Genomic DNA, 25,618 nt, shown 5'->3' on the forward strand with positions numbered 1-25,618 from the left:
TGGAGACCCCTGCCAGTGCTGAGATGCTTATACATTCACTGACTCAGCTTTCCTCCTGCAGTTGGCATTATTGCAGATGTTTTGTGAGAAAGAGTTTGGGGATTGGTGTTGGACATATGGATTAATGGGTTAATGGGTTGGAGTTGTGGGTTTGGGCAGCATTGGGTTAGGATGTTTTCTTGATGCACACTTAATCTTTACATAAAACTCTCTCTTACACATGAGTTGCTGTGGATTTGTTTCTCTAACGTACCCAGACTAATACAGTAGGGTTTTCAGTGGTTGGTTTTGCTAAAGGAGATCTCTAAGCCTGAGCCACTTCTGGGAATTCTAAACTTCAACTTTTGGGGTAGCAGTTAAGTGTGTTAACCCATGTGTCTTTCACCCTAAACAAAACAAACCCCCAAATTCATTATGAGTCTATTTTGACTCAGCTACAAAGTAGAACTGCCCTTTGCATTTCCAAGGCTGTAAATCTTCACAGAACCAGAAAGCCTCATCTTTCTCCCGTGGAGTGGCTGATGGTTTGGAACTGCTAACCGGGTGGTCAGCAACCCAGCGCGTAAGACTCTACATGCCAGGACTCCTTCGTTTTAAAAAAATAGAGCATAATAGGGCTTAGGAAGTGTTCTCAAGTGCTGGTTTCTTCTTAGTGCAAGTTTTTGTTGTTGTTGTTGTTGAATTCCAAAGATCTAAACTCAGAAGCCCGTATTGAGCCCTTTTCCAATAGAAACACTTCTGTGACAGAAGCGAGGCCTCGCCCGTCATGTGCTCCCTGCTGTGCCAAGCTTCCTCGGTTGACCTCTTCTTTTCCTTCTGTAGGATCTTTCGAAGATGGTTTGGCTGCCTTGGCGACTTGGAGATCGGATGTCACGATGAGGACTCACACACGGGGGGCTCCCAGTGTGTTTTTCATATGTCTGGTTTGCTTTGTGTCAGCCCATATCACCGACGAGGACCCGGAAGTCATGATTCCCTTCATGAATGCCAACTATGACAGCCACCCGATGCTGTACTTCTCCAGGGCAGAGGTAGCTGAGCTCCAGCTCAGGGCTGCCAGCACGCATGAGCATATTGCGGTCCGACTCACCGAGGCCGTGAACACCATGCTGTCCAGCCCCTTGGAGTACCTCCCGCCCTGGGACCCCAAGGACTACAGTGCCCGCTGGAATGAGATTTATGGAAACAACTTGGGTGCCTTGGCAATGTTCTGTGTGCTCTATCCTGAGAACCTCGAAGCCCGAGACATGGCCAAAGACTACATGGAGAGGATGGCAGCGCAGCCTAGTTGGTAGATTTTTGTCTTTTCCTTCTTACCGTCTCAACTCTACTGTTTAAAGAAAAACAAATATGTATTCGCAGATGCTCACATACTTGTTTGCTTAGGTCAGGGAAGTGGGGGGTGTTGATGATGATTTGATTGGCCAGTGCCTTATGAGTGGTCGAAAGAGTCATAAGACCTACGTACTTCCATGTTTGAAGGTAGAAGAAAAATATTTAGATACAGCCCAACCAAGGGAAAAATAATTTGCTGAGTTGCATAAATCATATCATCTTGATGATAGAGAATCCTTTCCCCCTGTTGCCTTGGTCTGGTGTCAGGTTTTATTTGAATGGCGGGTAGGTGAAGCCTTTTGCCCACTTTAGTTAGGACTTACATTAGTTTTGTGACATTGAGGAGCTAAAAATCAACGTGATGGAAATGACTAACTTGCCAAAGCCTACTGCCATCGAGTCAGCCCTGACTCTTAGTGCCCCCTATGAGGACTAGCCTTGTAAATCTTTGAGGCAGCAGACAGCCTCATTTTTTCCCAAGGAATAGCTGGTAGGTGTGAACCAGTGACCTTGTTGGCAGTCCAAAAACTTAATTGACAGTGAGTGCCACCAGGGCTCCTTTTGGAAATGACTAGTAGTTTATGAAAAAAGATTCTATCCAATAACAAGGAAATTGCCCAAACTTATATAATTTTTACTGTATAATAATTTACTTTACTTTCAGAGGTTCAAAATGAGAACAAACTTCCCCTGCTATTTGATTAGCTTATGTTTATTTTCTGTGTTTATAATTGTGCTGCCAAATATGTATATATATATGGGATAAGTTGGTTAAACTAGAGATGCCATAGATGTTTTTACTTAAAATGTATTGTAATACTCAATAATAGTCCAGTTGCACTACAAAAATGGCAAACTATATGAAATACTCCTTCAAAGTTAAGTAAACTGCTATTTGGATAGGGCTGGCCTAGAAAATGCTTTTAAATGCTTAGGAAAACCATGAATGCATATAGTGTTGTGATGAATTACATCTCCCTAGGTGTCCCAGAGGTTTCCTGGGAGCACAAACAGTTAACATACTTGCCTACAAAGTGAAAGGTTGGTGGTTCAAATCTACCAGGGCATGTCTTTAAACAAGGCCTCCCCATCTGCTCCTTAAAAATCAGCATTGAAAGCCCTATGGCGTGCAGTTCTACCAAACACATGGGTTTGGCATGAGTTGGAATTAATCCATGTCACTGGGGTGAAGATCATGTTGTATAAGCTTGTTCATAGGTTTTTTCCAATATGATAAAGTTTGAATGACCTTAACATTTCTGATTGAATAAAGTTATGGACAACTTGACATTAAATCCACATCAGGGCTCATTTTTTGTAGAATCATGTTACCAGTAAAACCAAAACCATCAGGATTCAGTGGATTCTGATTTATACCAACTTACACTGGCCCTTTAAGCAGAGTCTTACTGGTTATACACAGTGAGTTTCTATCAGCAACGCCAGCAGTTCGAACCCCCAGCCTCTCCGAGGGAGTAAGATGAAGCTTTCTACTCCTGTAGAGAGTTACAGTCTGGGAAGTCTACAGGGAGAGTTTCAACCTATAGGGTAGAGCTATGAGACAGAACAGACTCGACAGCTGTGGGAAAAGAATAGGCAGAGTAGAGCTGTCCCACAGGATTTCCAAGGCTGTGATGCTTATGGGAGTAGAGGGCCACATTTGCCTTTTGTGGAGCTTCAACTGGGCTGTGGGGTTGAAACTGCTGACCATGGTACAACCTGTGATCCGTAAGTGTCTTGTTAGGTGCATATATAGTCATTTTGAAGTTTATAATATTAAAGGTTGAAAAAATTCCTTTTATTTGGCTTATTTCACCTCATAGCCAAATATGAAATAATTTATGACTTTGAGTCTATACCTGGAACCAGGAAAGATAGTAAAAGATGTAGGAAAATTTATTTGATAATTTATAAGGTTAAATTATTAAATATTATAATAACTCATCATTGTGAATTCGATTAATTAAAAATAATCACCGTACTTCTACTATTTAGAAAAAGCTTCCATTGTCTCCATAGTTACTTGCTCTTTTAAAATTCTGTTTTAAGAGATACGTGGATTGGGGGAGATACAAGTGTTGCCAAGATGACTATAAAGTCATCTATTTCATCTCATCAAAGAATAACCGACTATGAAAGGTTTTTCCTTTTTATGGATATTTTAAAGCCTAAACATAAGACTGTTATGAGAATTGTACAAGAATAGTACAATTTCAGTATTACATTACAAAACATTCAGGCCATATAAATATAGCTGTGAGTATATGTTGTCCTTAAGATTAGACTCCTTCCATGATAATAAAAGGAAAATACATAACTTTAAATAAAAGTGATAATTTTGCATCTCTGTTACAAGTTCATATTGACTAGTTATTTGTGATGTGTAGAAATTTACTAAAGTACTAGTGCTTTATTCATGCAATACTGATACAAATAGGTATAACTGTTTGTCTTTGTCCAATAAGCAAACAAGGCTGAGCTGTAGTTTAATAGAGCTGGGCAGTTGCCTTCTTTCCCTTTCTCATTTGGAAGATGAAGGTCAAAAATGGAGAATTTATCAGTATACCTGGGTTATAGTTCTGGAAGTGACCTTGTTAAGAAGTTGAACTGCTTGTACAATTCTGTCTTAACAGGTACTGTTATTAGGTGATTATTTTAGAGAAATCAAAAACAATTTTAAACCATCACTCTAAATCGCTAGACTGTTAGATTTTATATTAGATCCGTGTTTGACTATAATTATTCTTGTACAACTTAAAATGTTAAATGCTTTTACATTTCAACTGCCACTCATTGCTCTTTCTGCCTCACGCAGCCTGTGTGCATTAGAGAAGGGTTGTGCCCCACGGTGCTATCCCCTGGCTCATTTTTCAGAAGTAGAGTTCCAGGCCTTTCTTTGAGGTCCCTCTGGGTAGACTTGAAACGCCAGCCTTCCAGTTAGCAGCTAAACCTGTTAACCATTTGCAGTCTGTTAACCCACAGACTCTGCAGCTCAACTAACCTCTGTTTAAATTGCTAAACGGAACATATCCCTACAAAGAAGTATGTTGTCTTGGATATAGTTCAGTTGCACTTGATTTCAGAAAAATAAAAACTAGCTCTTATTTACAAAGTTATTTAATTACAAAGATTACAGTTATTTAATTACAAAGATAAATAACTGACATTAAAAATAACTACCTACAATGACTTTGTCAGACTGAATACCCAGTTTAAAAGCCAATGCTAAATTTTATCCAGACATGTATTCACTTAATGAGCAGGCAGTTATTGAGCGTGTATTGTGTGTATGCGCTGTTCCTTTGCTAAGGATTAGAGATCAAGAACCGGCTCAGACTTTTGCCATTGGCACCCAGGGTAAGGGAGCAAACATTGAGTGTTTGAAACCTAAGCTAGGATATCTCTTTTACTCTGAAATGATCTGAGGATCACTCAATAAGGGATTTCAGTAGTATTTGTTCATGACCTACTAAGAAGATTGCATCCTGCTCTGTGTACTCTGGTGCCATAGAAAAAGCACCAACGGTGTAACAATCACATGCCCTGGGTTTGGATCCCAGCGCTCCCTTTCTTCAGCCCTGCTACTCCAGACAGATTTACTTGTCTGAACTTTAATGTCTTCCTGTGTAAAGTGGCAATGACAACAGTGTAAATTTCACTGGGGTAGTGAGGATTAAATAAGATGATTGATATAAATTACTTAATGCCGTTCCTGTCACAGGAGGCATTCAATAAGGGAATATAATAGCAGCCATGCTAACTATTGTTACTGCTACTTCATCTAATACCTAGATCCTAGGTGGGACTTATTCAGGGGTTTTGCTCATCTTTATTCAGCGTGCTCTCAAAACCAAAACATCGGTTTAACTCATAAAATTTTTCTTTTGACTTTGTTCCCACAAAACTTTCAGCCATGTTCCTCTGGGCTTGTATTTCTTTCTTTATTTTCTTGAATGCATGCAAGTGTCTACTGGCCACCTCAATGGAGGCTTAGAGAAAGTAGCAATGATGTGCTGTTTGTACTATAAGCAGTACGAATGAGCCGCGCGGTTCGTCGTTGAAAGGTTTAATATAAAGAATTCACTCACTGCCACTGAGTTGATGCTGACTCAGAGCATCCGCATAGGCTAGGCTAGACCTGCCCCTGGGAGTTCCCCAGTCTGTGACTGTTACGGTTTGGTCCTTGGAATGGACGGTGGTTTAATAAAGCAGGTCAGGTAAGAATTACTACTCTTAAGCTAAAGATCAAAAGGAATTTTTATTCTGGGGCTGTCATGACGTCTGCACACAGCGTTCTCCGAAATATCCTTCGAGTGTTTGTGACTGACACCACTTTCCATATGAGAGTAGACCGAGAGCAGGTCATGTCCATTTTGCCACTTGGCATAGCATTGGCATCCCGAAGATGCATGCTAAAGGAACGGATGATCTTAGCTTCCCTCAATGGGGCCTCTCCAAAATAAAGTTCATTACAATCAACACCTACTGGAGTGAGCAGCAGAATATGGCCGAAGCCCCAGGCCACACTGCTTTTCCTGCTCCACTTTAATCCTTCAGGAGAAATTTAAACGCAGAGGAATGAAGTGCCTGTTTACCCACAGGGCAGCCTTGCTAGCTGAGGGCCCTTCCACAAAGTTTGTGGAAAGATTCCATTCTCTCCCCCCTCCCCAAAACTGTTTCATTAATATGTAAATCCCATGTCATACAATTCAGTGTTTTAATCCAATTAAAAAGTTGCACAATCATCACCACAGCCAAGTTTAGAGTCTTTTCTGGTTTCTTGTAGTCGTTATTATTAGCTCCACATTTCCCATCAACCTTGCCTGGCAGAGCCCCACGAAACTATTAATTCAGTTACTGTCTCTAAGGGTTTGCCTATCAGGCATTGCATATACAGAAAAGCATACTAACAACCAAAACAACAAAATAAGACAGAAAAACCTCAATCGAAAAGAAGACAGAATATATTAAGAACTAGAACAAAATTTAAATGGGTTAAATTTGGACCTAACTGCATCGTCATGAATCTGCCTTCCAATGCCCTCTGCCCGCTGTCTGGGCACACTTGGAAGCGCCCGGGCAGACTGTGCACTGTGTTTTCTCCGCAGAGCTCTGGGAGGTGGCTTGCAGGGAGCTGGTCAGTTTCACTTTCCGCAAGTTCTGTAGCATTAAGTCAACAAAACAAAAAACTCACGCTTCGTTATTTGAAAACACTGCTGATGTGTTGATCTCACTTCGTTTAATAATTTAGGAAGGAGAATACAATTAAAAGAATTGTGGAATAATTAAATATTACTATCAAAGCCATAGATGATGGAATATAGCCATTCGGGACACATTTTAAGCAGTGGGCTGTTCAGGGCCGCCCTCTCGCTTGCTGAGCCCCCGGGAACAACGGGGCCTGGTGGAGGAATAATCCTGGGAGCTGGGTTTGCAGTTATTCCTTAACCCAACCCACTTTCTTCATCTATAAAATATGAATAATTCCGCCCACGTAATTCCGCCCCAAGGATTAGATGCTCTAATGCATACAATGTTTTTAGCATTGTGTGCCTATTACAGTTTTATGAAATTGTTTATTGTGCTATTGTTATTAGACACCTCGAGTCAGTTTCGACACATAGCATCCCTCTGTACAACCAGACAAAACACTTCCTGCCCCTGTGTCACCCTCACAATTGTTGCATTTAGTACTATACAGAAAATAGAGATTAACATGTAACTTTATCCTTGTGAAGTCTTTTTGATTCACCCCCATTTGGTTTGCTGCCTGTCACTGTGGGGCTGTTTTGTGAAGTTCTTCTTGTGGATCTTACCTCCCTTTCTCTATGTAGGGCTTTGCCTGGCTATCGTCAGACAGAAACTAAATCACAGAGGAAAGAAATGACTTCACTTTTGCATTGGAGCCAGTCAGCTACAGGAAATCAGGAGAAGTGGTTGAGGCAACGAAAGAAAGTGGGACTTTTGGACAGAGTAGTAATTGTATTTTTATTCACAACAGACTGAATATTACAAAGTAATGGATGGTGACATCGACGGTATATTTGCAAAATAAGGTAGAATAATAGATGTAAGAGAGAGAACGGGGGAGAAAGGAAAAGAGAAAGCGAACCTTGGCTTAGTGAAATGAACCAATCAGTGTCATTGCTGTACACACCCAAATGGGTATGTGCTGGATTCTCTGAGCCCTTGCCAGCTAGGCTCCGAGTACACTTTCCTACAGCTGCTTCACAGCCCCTTTGATTTTTTAAATTGCAAGTGAAGGCTGGAAATCAAGGGGTGGGGGTGGGGGTATAGTTGGGCCCCGGCATGGGAGTAAAAAAGATGGTCTTTTTTCCTCTGACCTTACAGTGAGAGGGCCAGGAGGCTTAGCCCAGAATGCACCTGGAATCCATTAAAGTGGAACAAATGCTGGGCTGTCAGAAAACCCAGGCCCCAATTCCCCTAGCTTATTCTCATTCATGTTTCTCCTTCCTCTTATTCTTTCCCCTGCACTCTCTCTCTGCCTCTCTTTTTTCTCGGTTCCTTTCATTCTGTGACCTAAAGAAAGTTAGCTCCTATCGCCTTGTTTCAGAGCCACAGAGAGCTGAAGTGATGACTAGAGGCTTTTTACAAAGGTCAAATTCCTTAAAAGTTTCTGAAACACGTGTGGTAGGAAATGAGCCACTGGGATTCCCATCTTGAAAATCGTTTACTCAGCAGGTTGTTCCCAGCTTCATTACGAATAGAGAGGGTTGGGCAAGGCCACCAAATCAGTGTCCTGAGTGGAAGTTGGCAGACGGAGCTGAGGGAGCGTAGACGTCATCAGCCTCCCATTAAGAATGTACTGGTTCATTAACTAGCAAAGCATTCTGCGTCTGTTTCAAATGCAAGTGAAGATAAAGCAATTCTAATTATGTTTCATCCTAAGGATAATCTTAAGATATTTTTTAACAAATATGAACCAATTAAGGAGCCCTTGTAGCCCAGTACGAGTCCATGGTGTAGTGGTTACTCACTTGGCTGTGATCTGCAAGGCCAGCAGTTCAAAACCACTAGCTTCTCCTCAGGGGCTTTCTACTCCCATAAAGAGGTACTGCCTTGGAAACTCACAAGGGCAATTCTACCTTGCTCCATAGCAGCGGTTCTCAACCTGTGGGTTGCGACCCCTTTGGGGGTCGAACGACCCTTTCACAGGGGCCACCTGATTCATAAAAGTAGCAAAATTACAGTGATGAAGTAGTAACAAAAATAATTTTATGGTTGGGATCACCACAACCTGAGGAACTGTATTAAAGGGTCGTGGCATTAGGAAGGTTGAGAAGCACTGCTCTATAGGGTCCCTATGTGTCAGCTTCGACTCAATGGCAGCAATTTTGTTAATACAATGCTTAAGCACTTGACTGATGACTGATGACTGTAAAGTCAGCAGTTCACACCCACCAGCTGCCTCAAGGGAGAAATATGTGACAGCCTGCTTTGATAAAAATGTATAGCCCTTTAAAGATAAACAGGTGGCTATCTAGCTAAGAATAATAAAGCCCACATGGAAGAAGCACACCAGCCTACCCCAACATGATCACTGAAGACAAAGCGGGTGCATAAGCAAATGCGGTGAAGAAAGCTGATGGTGCCCGGCTATCAAAAGATAGAGAGCCTGGGGTCCTATAGGCTGGAAGATAAACAAGCAGCCATCTAACTGAGAAACAACAAAGCCCACATGGAAGAAGCACACCAGCCTGTGAGATCAGAAGGCATCGAAGGGATCAGGTATCAGGCATCAAAGACCAAAAAAAAAACCCCCAAAACATAGCATTGTGAATAAGGGGGAGTGCGGAGTTGGGACCCAGGGTCCATCTAGGGAAATTGGACATCCCCGTGCAGAAGGGCCACAGGGAGGAGATGAGCCAATCAGGGGGCAGTGCAGCAATGATGAAACATACAATTTTCCTCTAGTTCTTGAATGCTTCTCCCCCCCCACCCCAATTCTACCTTACAAATCTTGCTGGGCTGGAGGATGTACACTGGTACAGATAGAAACTGGAAACACAGGGAATCCAGGACAGATGATCCCTCAGGAACAGAGGTGAGAGTGGCGATACCAGGAGGGTGGAGGGAAGGTGAGGGAGAAAGGGAGAACAGATTACAAGGATCTACATATAACCTCCTCCCTGAGGGACTGACAGTGGAGAAGTGGGTAAAGAGTGACGTCAGACGGTATAAGATATGACAAAATAATAAAAATGTGTAAATTATCAAGGGTTCATGGGGGAGGAGGGAGTGGGGAGGGAGGAGAAAAATGAGTTGATACCAAGGGCTCAAGTATAAAGCAAATGTTCTGAGAATGATGAGGGAAACAAAGGTACAAAAATGCTTGACACGATGGATGGATGTATGGATTGTGATGAGTTGTACGAGCCCCCAATAAAATGATTTTAAAACAAAAAGAAAAATCAACTGCCAGAGTGTAATTAAAATTTAATTGTTTTTACTGGAAAAAAAAGAAAAATTAACATCAATAGTTTCATTACAATTATGGAAAAATAGCCATGACGACATTTCTGAGTAAATAGGATATCTTTTTTATGTGAATTTAAAAGCATATTTTATTTTATTCTTAGAGGCTTAAAAGTAAAACAATCAACAAACTTTTACTTAGCTCAAATATGTGTGTGTGTGTATATATATATATAAATAAATAAATATATATATTTATAAATATATATATAATAAATATATATATATATTTGACCCCAAGGGGTTTTTACTTTGTCCCAGAGGGTTGCTATAAATCAATATAATGATAGTGGATCTGGTTTGGTTTGTAACCAATTGCCGTCGAGTTTATTTCAACTTCTGGCCAACCTGGTGGTGTCAGAGTAGATCTGTGCCTCTAAGAGGCTGATTTTTCATACTTAATTGCGAGGCCTTTCTGCTGAGACACCTCAAGTTCCCGTTCAATCTCCAACCTCTCAAGCAGCCAAGAGTGTTAATTGTTTGCACCAACCAGGGACTCTATAACAGCTATGATCAGACAACTGAAAAGAAATAGAAGCTTAATTTTCTTTGTGCAATCTGTTATCTGACTTACCTCTGTGTCTTAGAAGAAGTGCAGCCAGAATCCTCCTTAGAGACAAGGATGGCTTAGTTCCCCATACGTTGGCCATGTTGTCGGGAGATACCCAGCCGTGGAGGAGGAGAGCATGATGCTTGGTAAGGCAGAGGAGCAGCGAAAAAGAGGAAGTGCCTCAACAAGACGGCTTAGCACAATGGCTGCAGCAGTGGACACACAGGAACTGTGGTGAGGGTGGCCTCGTGCCGTGTGGTGGTATTTCGTTTTGTTGTGCGTAGTGTGGTTATGAGTGGCACGCGATAGTACCTAGCTCCAGCAACAATGACCTTCAGCGGACCTGTGAGTCTCTTACTCGAAGTATCCACACTGACCTTCTTTGAGCCCCTTTCTCACTTGTAGTGTGCCGTTGCCTTTTTCCTTATAAAAAGAATTGAATGCTTGACTTGAAGGGTTGATGATTTGAACCCACCCAGAAGTAACGTGAACGAAGGACCCAGCAGTCTGCTACTGAAGAGTCAGCCATTGAAAACCCTGTGGAGCACCATTCTACTCTTGCCACCCTGCCTTGCCCTCCCACCCCCACTAAGTGCCTGGAGGCCACCCACCCTACAAGGCAGCCTCCAGTCAGAGGGCACTCATTTTTACTCTCTGTGGACCAGGAAGCCTGATGCTGTACCTTGCACGCTGGCTCATGATTCTACTGCCTCTGCTACCTCTACCTGGTGTTCCTCTGGTGCCACAGCTCTGTCTCCTGGATCGAGGAGGTTCAATGCACAGGAATCTTGGGGTCCAAAATGAGATCAACTCCTAGTTCTTCTTTCTTGATGACAGTAGATCCCCCATTCCTGCTATTGGAATGACAAAACTGATGAATCCCCTCTTTCGAGTTCCATAGACCTTATTTGCATTGTCCCAACCAATCAAGTGAGAGGAATTAAAAATGTGATGGCAAAAAACCCCAAAGACATAGCAAGTAACTCACTGCTGTGCACATGCTCGATGCTGCTGTTCTTGAGTCATGGCAACCCCGGATACACTAGAATGACGCACTGCCCGGTCCTGCACATCCTCACTATTGTGACGGGTGAGCCTGCCACGCAGCCACTCTGTCAGTCTGTCTCCTTCAGGATCTTCCCCTTTTCAATGGGTCCCTTTGATCAAGCATGATGTCCTTTGCCTGGTATTGATCACTCCCCATCACATGTCTGAGAAGCATGCTAGATGAACTCTTGCCATCTTGACTTCTAAGGAACATTCTAGTTATCCTTCCTCCGAGACAAACGTGTTCTTTTGGCAGTCCAAGATATACTTCCAGTGTTCGTCACTAACACCATAATTCAAATGTACCGTTTATTCAGTAGTTTTCTTTATGTGACAATTAATATGATCATACAGAGGTTGTGTGAGGTGTACTTTAGTTCTCAAAGTGGTTATCTTTGCCTTTCAATACTTTAAAGAGGTCTTGGACAGCAGATTTGCCCAATCTAATATATCCTTTGATTTCTTGACTGTTGCTTCCATGAGCATTGATTCTTGATCCAAGTAAAATTAAATTCTTTGCAGCTTCAGTGTTTATCATCATAATGTTGTCAGGAGTTTGGTGGTCCCTACGTTGAGTTATAATCCATGCAGAAGGCTGTAATCTTTTTGTCTTCATCAACAAGTATTTTAAGGCCTCATCTGCATATGACAGGTCCTTAATGAGCCTTCCTCTAATCATGCTGCTGCCTTCCTCTTCATGGAGTGCAACTTCTTAGATTAATTGCTCAGCACAGGGATTGAATAAGTTGGTGAAAGCATTCAACCCGACGCCCACTTTTCTTGATTTTATACCACAAAATCAGGATTAATGTTCTAATGACTGCCACTTGGTCAGTGTAGTTTCCACACAAGTGCAATGAAGTTTACAGAATTCCAATTCTTTGAAGTGTTATCCAGAATTACATATGAGTGCATTTTCAGTCAATAAGACCCAAGGAAACTTCTCTCTGGTATCCTCTGCCTACAGCTAAGACCCGTCTAACACCAGCAATTATGTCCCTTGTTACATGCTCTTTGCCGAATCCTGCTTGAATTGCTGGGAGCTCCTTGTCGATGTAACTGCTGTAACCATTGTTGAATGATCTTCAGGGGAAAAAAATTTCTTGCACTAGATGTACATGGTAGTGTTTGACACTTTCTGCATTCTAATGAGTCACCATTCTTTGGAATAGGCACAGCTGGCAAAGTAGCTGTCTTCCAAAGTTCTTGACATAAACTTTTGATTGCTGTCACACACTGCATGGATTTACTGGAGCATTTCAGTTGGCGTCCTACGGGTACCCTGCAGCCTTATTGTTTGCAAATGCCTTCGATGCAGTTTAGACTTCTTTCTGAACCATTGGTTCTCAATCATTTGCTATCTGTTGAAATAGTCGAATGTCAACTAGTTTTGTTTTGGTGCTGTGACTCTGTGTATTCCTTCCGTCTTCCTGTGACGCTTCCTGTATCACTCAGTATTTTTCCCCTCGAGTCTTTCACTATGGGAATTTGAGGCTTGAATTTTTTTCTTCAGTTCTTTCAGCTTAAGAGATGCTGAATGTGCTCTTCCCTTTTGGTTCTCCAACTCCAGGTCTTTGCACATGTTCTTATCAGGCATGATGTTGTCTTCTTGAGCTGCCTTTTGCAATTTTCTCTTCAGTCCTTTTACTTCATCATTTCTTCCTTTCATTTTAACTCCTCTACTTTCAAGAGCAAGCATAGAGTCCCTTCTGGCATGCCCTTTGACTTTTCCTTTCTTTTTAATGACGCTTTGCTTTCTTCTGGCTTGTTGTTTGTGATATTGCTCCACAACTCACTGCTCTTCTGTAATTAGCGTTCAGTGTCTCCAGTCTGTTCTCAAGGTGGTCTCAGAATTCAGTTGGAATGTTCTCAGCATTGTATTTTTGACTCTTGGGAATTTGTTTTAATTTTCTTCAGCTTTTAATTTTCTAAGCTTACCCAGAGCAGACGTCCTGGGTCTGGTGCCCAGCACACTGTTGGTGCTCATATGTATCGGTAGATAAGACCTATCTGTTGTCAGCCTTTTGTTTTTCTGTAGTCTGTAAGCACCGAGTTATTGTACCACTGACCCACTTGGAGGCAGGAAGCAGGAATGTCAAGATTTGACAGCTCAGGAAGTAGCTCACCAAGGAGTCTCCAATTACCTGCTTTTGAAGTGCCCCTGCTGCACCTGGTACTTCTTCCTCCCTACCACCTTGAATTTGGCATCATCATTTTGCATGATGTGCTCCCTGACACAAGTCATAACAGAGTTTGTTTTCATTCCCCTTTAATCTTTGAAGAGAATGGTAGTGGATTAGTCGTGGGAGGTGATGTCTTACTGGAATTAAGAGCAAGAACTCTGAAGCCAGATTGCCTGTGTTCTCACCCCACTAGGTCTGAGTGAATTTGGGTATATCACGTAGCTTCTTGGCTCAGTTTTCCATCTGTAAATTGAGGCTTAGGAGAAGAGTTACTAGAAGGTTAAGAGGGTTTAATGAGCTGATGAAACAATGCCTGGCACTTAGTAAGAGTTAGCTATTATTGTTATCTCTATTGCTGTAGTTTGTGTTTTTACAGTGTGATATAAAGTTTGAAAGGCAACTTTAACTTATAAATACATAAATACATAGATGTATATATTCATTCATTTTATTCATTTTATATAAGTTGAATGCTCCATTTTCAGGCATTTGCTAGTGATTAGTAATACAAATTTTGAGGGCAAGTTATGCATTCGTCTACCCGTGGATGACATGAACTGATACACAGTAGTGGTCTGAGAAAGACGTTTGAAATGGGGCACTTTACCCAACATTGGAGTTTCAAGGAGGGCTTTCTAACTGGGAAAAGCCCTGGTAGCACGATGGGTTACTCTTTGGGCTGCTAACCACAAGGCAGGCAGTTCAAAACCCCCAGTGCTCCTCAGGAGAAAGAAGGATTTCTACTCCTGTTAAGCCGTACAATCTTGGAAACCCACAGGGCAGTTCTACTCTGCCCTATAGGGTCACTTTGAGTCAGAATTGGCTCGGTGGCAGAAAGTTTTCCAGCTGAGACCTGAAGCATAACAGGAATCCAGCAGGTGAAGGAGGAAGGAGTGGTCGTTTCCTGCCATAAGCAGCAACTGCTGATGTTCAAACTCATGAGAGATGTCAGACAGAGGAGTGGCTTTTGAGGAAATAAAGATGGTACTAACACAACTCACTGTAAAAGCAATTTACCTATGAAAAAGAAAAAATTTTTTTACATTGTCATGATTGTACAATTCTTCTTGATAGGACTGATCTATTTAATTGTATGACTTGTAGATTATTTTAAAGAATAAAACTGTGTTTGAAAAAATGTGACTGAAATGTTAATGTAGCGGGGAGGAAACCCACAAGTGTTGAGGGTGTAAGAAGAGAAGCAGGTGCTGTCAGGCCGTAACCATCATGTGAGGACACAGTGAGCCCAGGGCGGGGTTCGCACCACAGAGTGACAGAATCAGCATTGTGGTTTAGGAGGCATCTCTGACTACAGATGGAAGGTGGATTGCAGAGCTCACACCACAGCACAGGGAGACGAGTTAGGCATTTTGGGTTTGTTCTTCCAAGAGACAGTGATACCCCAAGCTCGAGGGCATCAGTTGTGAAAAGAGAATAGAGATTTTAAGAATAAACATTTACAGGACTGGCCATTGAATTTGTGGACCAAAGAAGACAAAGCATTTTCTTTACATGGTACTAAGGGGCAGGTTGGGGCTTTCTGTTTGACAATTCTAGTACAGAGCTTGGTTTGGATTACTTGCCAGGGCCTTGAAAAGTTCATGGAAAAGTTCCATTATCTTCGAATTCTGCTTTTTCATAAACTTTTTAAAGCCGCCTTGACAGGTAGTCCCCAACTTAAAGTAGGGTTTCTTTTCTGATGACCCCCTTGAAACTCAGGTCAGACATGAGGCAATTACTTTTTAAAACTTTTATTGTGGCCTTTTATGGCCAGTATCTTTCAAAATCTGATCTTTATCTCTGGGGTTAGAAACATTACAGATAACTACCTGCAAGTGAACATCTGAGCATGATACCATCAGTAAATTCCTCCTAGCAATGTTGTATATATTACTGACAAGATGTACCCCCCCAAAAAAAACCCAGGTTACAAATTGGCTTCAGTGCAAGTACATCATACCTCTGATATGTCCCACATAGGGACTCCCGGTGCGAGTGAGAGGCTCCTGTGGACCCACGAGTTGGTCAGTTCACCTCTCAAGCTTTACTTTCAGCTATGTCCTGTTTACCAGGGGTGTATGATGGCTGAAAGTATTATTATCATCACGAGCAAAAGAGATTTCATGTAGACGAAAGTATGCTTGGGGTATAATTTACGTTGTTTCTGTTGATGATAGAAAGAAATGTTAGAAGGACTCTTGGGGAAAGGCCCGATTTCATGAGGAGGAAAGGCGAGGTGCTGATGGAGCGCTGCAGCCACCTGCAGGGGGTCCTCCACTCCTTTGGGAGCAGATGGCAAAGTGCTGCTCCAGGAGCAGAGCTTCCGCTTGAGGGCATCTTGCTGCTGCTTCTCAAGTTAAAGGAGGAGCGGGGTGAAGCCTGGGGGGTGATTGGGGCTTGTGACAGCTTTGTGGGCAATTTTAATTCCTTTCTGTGACTCATTTAGACGGAATTCACTACTACAAGAAACAATCTGAGGAAAGGATGGGATAAGAATAAATAAATCTCGTACATGCTGCTAAACTCTTTATTTGACCTCTTTAGTTTCCTTTCCTACCATTGTGACTGTAGGTGCAGGAACCCGTGGAGTTTAGCGACTGTTTGACAGCCTTCTTTTGGGGAGCCCATTGGTGTGGGAAGGAGCCTAAAGTGTTACCGATTTCAAGCTGACTCTTGCTCTCTGGTTTTACCAGCGCCTGTCACTCGGTCAGCAGTGTTTGGGGAGCATTTGGAGTGAAGTTGTATCTTCAATATGTACAGAAAATTCTGGATCTGTAACTCGAGAAAGTGTTTAATGCTCATGACATATTGAAAATAGCTCTTGGCTCATAATTTAATTCAAATTTACCTTACGAATCCTATTTTCTGGCAATATGTGAGATAACACATCCCTCTGTTTGTTTATGATTCATAAAGAAAACCCCCAAGGGGCGTTTCCTACTCTACTGCCAAATTACATTTTTTAAAGAAAGACACTTGCAAGCTGTTTCCCAGGACATGAAATAAATATTATTGCCATAAGGTACTGCCAGAGTCATTATTTCATTTTATCACTTGAGCATAAATGGCTTCAAAACCACGCAGTTATTTTGGGAGTTGGGGGCAGGGAGATGTTTCCCTGCTATTTTTTTTTTTAATTTTTATTTTGTTTTTTGCTATTTTTCCACATAGGGATAAATAGTTTTTCTTCCCAAATTGACTGGCTGTTTGGTGCCCCATTGATGCCTGTTGGGTGTCCCCACCCTTGTCTGCATCATACAGTACCTTCTAGCCTCCACTTTACATATGCTGAACTCCTCTCCTTTCCTGGGTTCCTTCCTGATCATCTCTACGTAGGATTTCCCCCCATGATGGCTGCAGACCCTCCGCTCTGGGGTAGCCCAGGTCGCAACCCAGCTCTTCGCCCCAAAGTACGCCCTGGATCATCTCGGCCGGCACGATGTGTCTCATGGGCTAGTCGTTTGCTATCACATTTACCCTTTGCAGCAATTCCAACTAACTACAACAAGAAACACATTTTACATTATAACCTACCAGTGAAACACCAGTCGCTGTTGATTTGACTCCAACTCTTGGCAACACCTTGTGTATCCGAGTAGAACTGCACACCTTAGGGTTTCCAATGACTGACTTTTCAAGAGTAGATCACCAGACCTTTCTTCAAGGTGCCTCTGGGTGGACTCAAAGGGCCAACCACCAGCCTTTGTGTTATAAATGGTTAACCATGTGTTGTACCATACAGGGGCATCAAGACCCAGTACACAAAACGATCACTAGTAAAGTCCGTATACAATTCAAGTCGTGTTTTATACTGTGTTATTTCCTGTATGATTATGCCCTATTTAAACCAACCAACCACTAGTAAGCACTTATTTTACGCATTTCACAATCTATAATTTGAATACCCTGCCTAACATTCTGATGAACCAGTGATTCCTTTCCAGACTTAATTCTCAGTCTCTCTGTTAACTACCACCAGTGAGGGCCTCTTCCTTGGGGAGCCCTTCGCGGTGTGATTCTGGTGGCTAGAGTACTGCTGCTTTGGAAACATTACAAAGCATGTTTTTTCCATTCGGATCCAGTGCAAGTCTGTGATGGATTCTGGTTCAGCTTTCCAAGTCTGAGTGGAATAAACGCTGCAATGCATTATTGTCTGTTGGTGCCCAGAACAAAATCAGTCACAGTGCGGTTTTTGTTTTTCAAGACCCCTGAATTTTATGAAGTTTCATATACAGCTCCAGCAGCGCCTTCAAAACTAATATTCTAATATGCATGTGCAGCATGCAAATATTTACATAACTATTCTACTTTAGTGAGGAGACTACAAGGGAAAGCTACCTCCTCCTGGTACGCATCCTGGCACCCGTCTACCTCACATTGGGCCAGATGGCTACTAGTTGTCATTGTCAACAGTGCCGCCCATATTCTAAAACTTCCTAGCTGAGGTGGTGTTTTGCTCTTTTGTGGGTTGTTAGGCCATGAGAGGATGGCTTTTTAAGATAAAGTGTGAAATAGCTAAGTGTTCAGATCACAGCAGGAAGGTGAGGGGTAGGGCACAAGAGGGCTGGAGTGGTTTTTTGTCACAGGGTGTGGTGTGGACCCCGGAATTCTAAAGCTAAGGGATTAGTAAACATGTTTGTTTTTTCATGCATGAGCTATAAAGCAAGGCCAGCCCGAGTATATTATTATTTTTCTCAGGAACAAAGAAGTGGGGTCTTATAAGTCATTAACACAGATTTCTCCCGTTAGCTGAGAGTATCCTGTGAAATCTTTCGTAATCCAAAATGGTATAAGTGTAGGAAAAAACCCACCATTAATTTACGTGGGGAGTAAATTTTTTTAGCCTTCCCAGGTCCAAAAAATGACCTACCAAATCGTACCAAATAACATAGAAAACCTAAAATAACCCTATCATAGAGTGTTCCCAGCGAAGAGTTCAAAGCTTTGACAGCTGCCTGCTGTGTGTAGTTCCCAGGGAAAAAACGTGGTGATGCTGCCGCTCCTGCCGCTCAGGGTGTGCACTGCCTTTTAACGGGCTGCTGCAAAGCAAAAGCTGCACACTACTTCCGCTTTTCATCATTTTTTGTAAAACAGACAACCCTCTTCTGGCTTGCAAAAACAGGCACTAACTATGTAAATCATAGGTAAAAGTGTAAAGTGAGCTTTTGAAAAGTGGGGTGGCTGGGGGGTGAGGGGACCTGGAGGGGGCGGAGACAGTCTGAGTTATGTTCAGCACGGACTTTTTTGGTCTTGTGTCTTCAGTGGTTTCATTTAAAGTCCCTGCGCCTTCTGTTAATTCCCCGCTTTGCAGATTATGTAACTGCCTGTGGCACAGACAATTAACAAGATGGGATTTAAATATGCAGCTGTTCTACCAACACTACTTTCCCAGCAGAAGAAATATGGCTAATTAATACCATATTATCAATCATATTTAAACAAAAATTTGTGTTGCTTCATATTCTTTTGAAACTCCTATTTGCATTTATATTTGAGCCCTTGATCTTGTCCTATAGGTAGTTAAGTCCCCATTTTTTATACCCCCATATACCTACTGCTTTGGATTAGTTTTGGTGCTTCTTAATGATCTGAGTTTTACATTCGTAATGCTTTCTGTTCACACATTAACATCACAGTCCTCATTAATGAGGTTTTGTCAGCGGTTTTCCCCCATAGGTCTAGCCATCCTCCATCATTACTCTGTTGAAAAGGTCGTTAGTTTTGTTCTTTTAAATATTTTCTTGTAATCAGACTGATGACTTTCCAACATAGTTTCCCCCCTGATGACTGGGTGCTTGCATATTCATTGAATATCAATAAATTATCCAGTTGCACTTCTGTAAACATACTTAAATTTTTGCATATGTGAATGTAACTGTTAAACCTGTAAAATACCAAGTTACTCTTGCAAATGGAAAAAATAGTTTTTGATTATATTTTTATAATCCAAAACACACACACACACACACACACACACACACACACACACACCACCCTACTGCCATGTAGATGGTTCGGACTCATCGCCACCCTATTGTCAGTGTGCACGGCTGCAGAGCTTTATGGGAACAGTTGCCCCCATCTTTCTCTCCTGGAGCCGATGGTTGGTTTGAACCACTGACTTTGCCAACAGCAGTCCAGCAGTTACCCAACATTGCTGCCAGGGCTTTTGTTTGTGTGAACAAAACCCCCCAAAAAAGAAGAGGAAAATCCACACAACCAAATTCTCTGCCACTGTGTCGATTTCAGTTCATGGTGACTCTGACAGCCAAAAGTACAGGGCTGGTCCAGGTTTTAGAATTTCTCCATTATGGTAGATTCTTTTGTAATTTGTCACTGGAATTTGACCTATAAGACTGATCTTTAATTCTAGCTCGTTGTTTTCTGCCATTCCAATGAAACAGGTCTTTTATCGAGTTTGAATTATTTTACTCACCATAGTTAGCCTTATTACCTTTTCAGGTTGGACACAAGCCCAAAGCATGCTTGGTCAGCTAAAAAGGATTACCGTTCCAAGTGCTTCCATTTGAAGAGATTATGCTTACGTAGCAGACTTGGGTTCTTGGCTCATAAGACTTCATGTCATTGACTTAAACATTACAATGCCTGTTCCCTTTTAACAAGAATGTTCTCTTCTCATTCGTTCGATGGGTTTTAGCACTCACATTCATTTTATTTCAGATCATCTAAACGACTTCATTTTTAAGTAAAAAGGAGTATTCCTTTCAGCTTGTGCTTCTACATAATTGGTGACCCCTAAATATTCTGCTTGAGTGGACCCAAGCTGAGCTGACCTTTCTGTTTTAGAATTTAATGTTTGGGGTATTGAATCCATGGCTTTAAAATGAGATTAAGAGTCACACTCTTCTAGGGGGAAAGCGGAAATGAACGGAGGAGACTGTCCAAAAGACTGAACGCAGACAGTCTTTTGTATTTCAGGACTGTTTGATTTTCCCTGCATAGACCTTACTGTATGGTCAGTTCTCATTCTCCGGTGCTGTTCTCCTTCTAGCAAAGATTCCGAAATAAGGAGCAAAGTAGATGTTGGAAAGACACGCTCATTGCTCATTTCTTGGCCATGTGCAGAGGCGGAATGAGCTGCATGTTCCAGACTCGCCTTCCCTGGGTGACTGAGCCACAGAGGAGTGGGGAGACGCAGTTGTCTGAGCAATTCTGCTTGACAGGTGTCTGAGGGGCCTCGAGTGGGCCCAGAGCAACCTTGTGAGCACTGTTGTCGATGTTGCCAAATCTCGTGCTTGGATTCTTGTCTTGCTGTCACAAGAATGGTATGGCGTGGAGCCATCCTGGGTTACACAAGTACCTTCTGCCTTCCTCTGGCTCAGGGGTCCTCACACTACGGCCCGCGGGCCACATGCGGCCCGCTGAGGACATTTATCCGGCCCACCGGTGTTTTTGCCCATTTTGTTTTTTCACTTCAAAATAAGGTATGTGTGCCTTTCCGCGCTGCGGCCGCAGCCCTGAGGATGCTGAGGCTCCAGTGTCCTCCGCTGTGGCAAGAGGACAGTCTGGTTGGACCCCAACGAGACCAATGAAATGGTCAATGCCAACTCCAGTCAGCAAACCCGGTAACCGATCAAAGATCAAAGAGGGCCTTATCATCTGCAAGCCTGTGGTTCATTCTCGGGCCCGGTGCCGCAAAAACACTCTAGCCCGCCAGAAGGGCAGGCATATGGGCACAGGTAAGTGAGAGGGTACTGCCAATGCTCACATGCCCCAGAAGGTCACGTGGATGAGGAGGATGAAGATTCTGCCCCGGCTGCTCAGGAGATACCAGGAGTCCAAGAAGATTGACTGCCATGTGTATCACAGCTTGCCCTCGCAGGGGAAGGGAACGTGTTTAAGAACAAGCGGATTCTCACGGAACATCCACAAGCTGAAGGCAGACAAGGTGCGCAAGAAGCTCCTGGCTGACCAGGCTGAGGCCCGCAGGTCTAAGACCAAGGAGGCGCAAGCGCAGAGAGGAGCAACTGCAGGCCAAGAAAAGAGAGACCATCAAGGCTCCAAGGAGGAAGAGACCAAGACATAAATGACCCCCTCTTTTCTCTGGATATAGTGGCCTTGGCAGTTCTATTGATCAGTCACTCAATAAAAGCAAGCCTTGTCCTGCCCCTGAAAAAGAATATATATATGTGCAGTGTGGATAGGAATTTGTTCATATATTTTTTTAAACTGTAGTCTGGCCCTCCAATGGTCCAGGGGACAGTGAACTGGCCCCCTGTTTAAAAAGTTTGAGAACCCCTGCTCTGGCTAGATCTGCTAACTGCCACTTCCTTCTCATTTTTATTGCAAGCTGATGACTTTTCTGAAAGCACAATGGTTTCCCAGAAGGATGTCAAATCAGTATTACAGGGGTTTAATCCTAGATCTCCATCCTTGACTCTACTCTTTCATGTAACTCTGTGATCTTGGCGATGAGACACTAAGTCAAACAGGTTATAGAGATTTCCTTCCTTTGGCTAAATTTTGAAGCCCTGGTTTGGTTTTCTTTTTGGCTAGTGGCACTGTGCGGTAGGTGTTGGTTGCTAGCAGCAAGATCAGGGGTTCAAACTCACCAGCTGCTCTGCAGGAGACCGATGGACCTGTCAGCTTTCCGTAAGATTTACAATCTCGGAAACTCTCCACGGGGTTGCTATGAGTTGAAACCGGCTCAGCGGTAGTGAGTTTGGTTTGGGGTTACAGCTGAATTCTATAGGCACTGCTCACACAATTTAGCATACTGCCGACACATAACAGTCATGGTTAGTTTGTACATTTAATTTACCGGAGGAAAATTAAATGAATCACTACTATATTAAGCTTTTTTTAAAATTGGCAATTGTTTCCAAACATAGTTATGTGGGTAGAAATTGATTAACTTTCTATCAGGTTATTGTCTTTAGAGCTCTTTTATAATGAAGTGACTAATTTGTCATTTGAAAATTAGAATTGGTCTTATTTTGGAATATTTTGAAGGCATGTTAATATTTTTTGCAACTATTAAATGAGAACGATGGCATTTTGGATGGCCCAGTATTTGCCAGTTTCTGTTCCTGCATTCAGTCTGTTGTGACACGTTGTGTTGGCTGAAGTATATGACGAAAACCCAGCCTCACAGTAAATTGAAAGTGAAGTACTTTTTAGATAATTATGAATACTTGACTTTGATACTGTACCAAAACCTGACTAGTGGTAGTTTCTTAACCGTTAGCTGTTTGGGTATGGTGTCTGAAATCATGTTAATAAATTCAGAAGTCTTTTGCACCAGAATCCATTGGTGCATTTTGCATATAGCTGGCTCTTCTTATTCATGCTTGGCTTGTTAACATTATGCCTATGTCATTTTTGTACATTTTATATTTATTGGGTTATTTCAGTCTTCCTATTGTTGGTACATCGAGCTATGTATTTATTTTAAATCACATTCTATCATTTTATCATGATTTCATTAAAGAAAACAAAAGACTCAAGCTCACTGCCATTGAGTCACTTCCAACTCGAAGCCCCCGCGGACAGGACTGAACTGCCAGGTGGGTTTCCAAGACTAAGTGTTGGGGAGTAGGAAGCCACGTCTTTCTTCTACAGAGCAGTTAGACTTGAACTGCTGACCTACTGTGCCATCAGGGGCTGATCGCATCAGAACAATCTTTACATATCAGTAAGCTTTTAAGCTACTGGTAGTAAATACAAGTCAAGTTTTCCAACTTTCTTATTTTTTCATGAAAACTCAAATTTTATCTTGGCAACAAATGCTGTCGGTTTTCCTTGAATTGATCTACAGAGTAATGAATACAGACAGAGTAAGTAGTCACTAAGTCATTCTTTCATGTAAGAGTAGTGGCACAAGGGTTAAAACATTTGCTTGCTAATCAAAGGCCCACAATTTGAACCTATCAGCTCTGTTGGAAAAAGATATAGCAGTCAGCTTTCCTAGGAGGAACAGCCTTGGAAACGCTAAGGGGCAGTTTACTCTACCGTACAGGTCCACTGAGTCACAATCACCTTGGCGGCAGTGTCGTTCAGCTCCTCACTGAAGCTGTTGCAGGAGTGCTTTCCCTTGTGACAGGGATTATACTTCGGAATGCAGCATATGAACTTTCCGTGTCCTCTCATTTCATCTTACAGAATATTAGGCATGTGTACCCCAGGTGTGATTTTATCAAAATTTATGTTTACTACCTCATCAAGGACCGTCTGAAATGAGAGTGACCTTGTTTATTTACAGTAAGGACTGTAAGTGCAGAATACAAGGACAACTAGTAACTTTTGGCCCCCTTGCCTATTTTTTTCCTAGGTGCAAGCAATTTTTACCCAGTATTGCTTTTGCACTATAGTGCAAATATCACCATATGATATAAAATAGTGTTATTCTTAAAAAAGTCAACTAAACTCTTAAACACTCTGGGGATCCACAGACCTTACCTTGATGACACTTGCTCTAAGAGGCAAGTGGGTAGCCTACAAGAGGAACACAATAATAGCTTTCCTAACCAGCCACCTCGTAACGAACTTTCCAAGAAATCAGGCTCCATTCCTTATGTCACATTCTCACAGCATGCTGACCCCAAGTGTTGGGGTAGGGAGGCTGCTCTCTAGTGTTCTACTCCCACTATTAGAGCTGGGGCTTCACAGGTATCAGTGGTATTTGTTCTTAAACCAGCTTATGTGAACCTGACTCAGACCTGTACTTATACAATTTTAATAATATTGTGTTTTATTCTGAAGTATGAGTTCAAAAATAAAAAAAGATTTAATGCTTCTAAAAGCAGTGATTATTTTGTAAAGAATTATTATAAAAATTGGGGCCATAATTTACTACAGATGAGATTTGTGAAAGATTAGGGAAAACTCAATCCAAACTTACTTCACAAGTTTCTTTAATGTCTTCCTATAGTTTAAGAAAACCAAAGCTGGAAAGTTTGATCTGTTCTCAGCAAGCAAGTAAGAACAAGAAACTCTAGTCAGTGGATCTGTATTCAAAGAAAAGGCACCAGCTCTCTTTCAAAAGATTGGCGAATGTGTGTACATATGAAACCACTCATTAATATCCCAATATCTTTTTTAAAAATTTCCCCTTAACTAGCATATCCAGTGAATTGATTAATCACTGGTAAGGATCACACTGAATAAAATAATTTCTCTGCTACCCATGAGCTGGGAAGAAATTTCCTTTTGTTTCTCATGACAGTAAAATATTGTCTTCCATTAATTGTATTTTGTCTTGGTATCTGAGTTTGGACAAGATGATAATAAAGGTTTTAGCTCACCTTTAAGAAATATAGATCAAATTTCATAATGTGATAAACCTGAAGGTGCCATAAACAGTTTTTGATAGTACAGGAGTATGTTGTTGAATTGGAAACTACTTGAAATAGCAAACTATATAGGATATTTTCTGAGAAATTTTATTTCTCAATAATAGTATTTCCTGAAGGACAAAAATTAAATTATACTAAAAGTATTGTCTATAAAAATAAAGTTCTTGGCTAATCGGATGCAGGAGAGTCCAGTAGTCGTCGTTCACTGTCATCATCTGCACTGTCAACAGCTAAGAGTATAAGCTATAATTTATAGATGCTTTACAGCACGGTTCAGAGACACCCACCGTACAAGACAAAGAGCTTGCATTCTCTGCCTGGCTCACTTCACACCACGCATCAGTGAGGATTCTGTTCCCAACATTCCGGGCCTGCACTGTGAGTTATTTGCTTATTTTAAAGTCGGGAATTGATTCCTGCTCCCTGGCTACTTAGAGAGCCCGGCTCGTTGACTGGCTAGACCAAGATGGCTTTGTCTATTTCCAAATGGTTAAGAAACGCTTCAACATTATTGTTTTTAGCTCCAAGTGAGGACGGCTAATCAGCTCTTGAGAATATCAGTGACAAAGGAATCCCTCCAGGTTCGTGGATCCATAATGCTCGCAGGTTCCTGGTCACCAGTGCTGCCTACTTGTATAGTCTTGATCCTTTTACACTTCCAAACATATGCATGGAGACTACCATGTACCACA

At 42.0% G+C, this 25,618-nt stretch overlaps 1 protein-coding gene and 1 pseudogene across 2 annotated transcripts in view; both read left to right on the forward strand.

Annotated features, from left to right (window-relative positions):
- The window catches only part of DSE (dermatan sulfate epimerase), a 60,627-nt gene that overhangs the window by 21,897 nt on the left and 13,112 nt on the right, over nt 1-25,618 (forward strand). Inside the window, exon 2 of one of the 2 annotated variants that reach the window (XM_004702013.4) lies at nt 823-1,291. In XM_004702013.4, the coding sequence (XP_004702070.1) occupies nt 876-1,291 (416 nt within the window). In that variant the 5' untranslated portion in view covers nt 823-875. Of the gene's footprint in view, nt 1-822; nt 1,292-25,618 lie in introns of those variants that run through there. The other variant, XM_045294443.1, reaches the window with a different exon arrangement.
- LOC105978536 lies at nt 10,584-21,658 on the forward strand (annotated as a pseudogene).

Source organism: Echinops telfairi, unplaced genomic scaffold (assembly GCF_000313985.2).
Source record: "Echinops telfairi isolate 266 unplaced genomic scaffold, ASM31398v2 ScPeMD7_3533;HRSCAF=4204_0, whole genome shotgun sequence".
Lineage (NCBI taxonomy): Eukaryota > Metazoa > Chordata > Mammalia > Afrosoricida > Tenrecidae > Echinops > Echinops telfairi.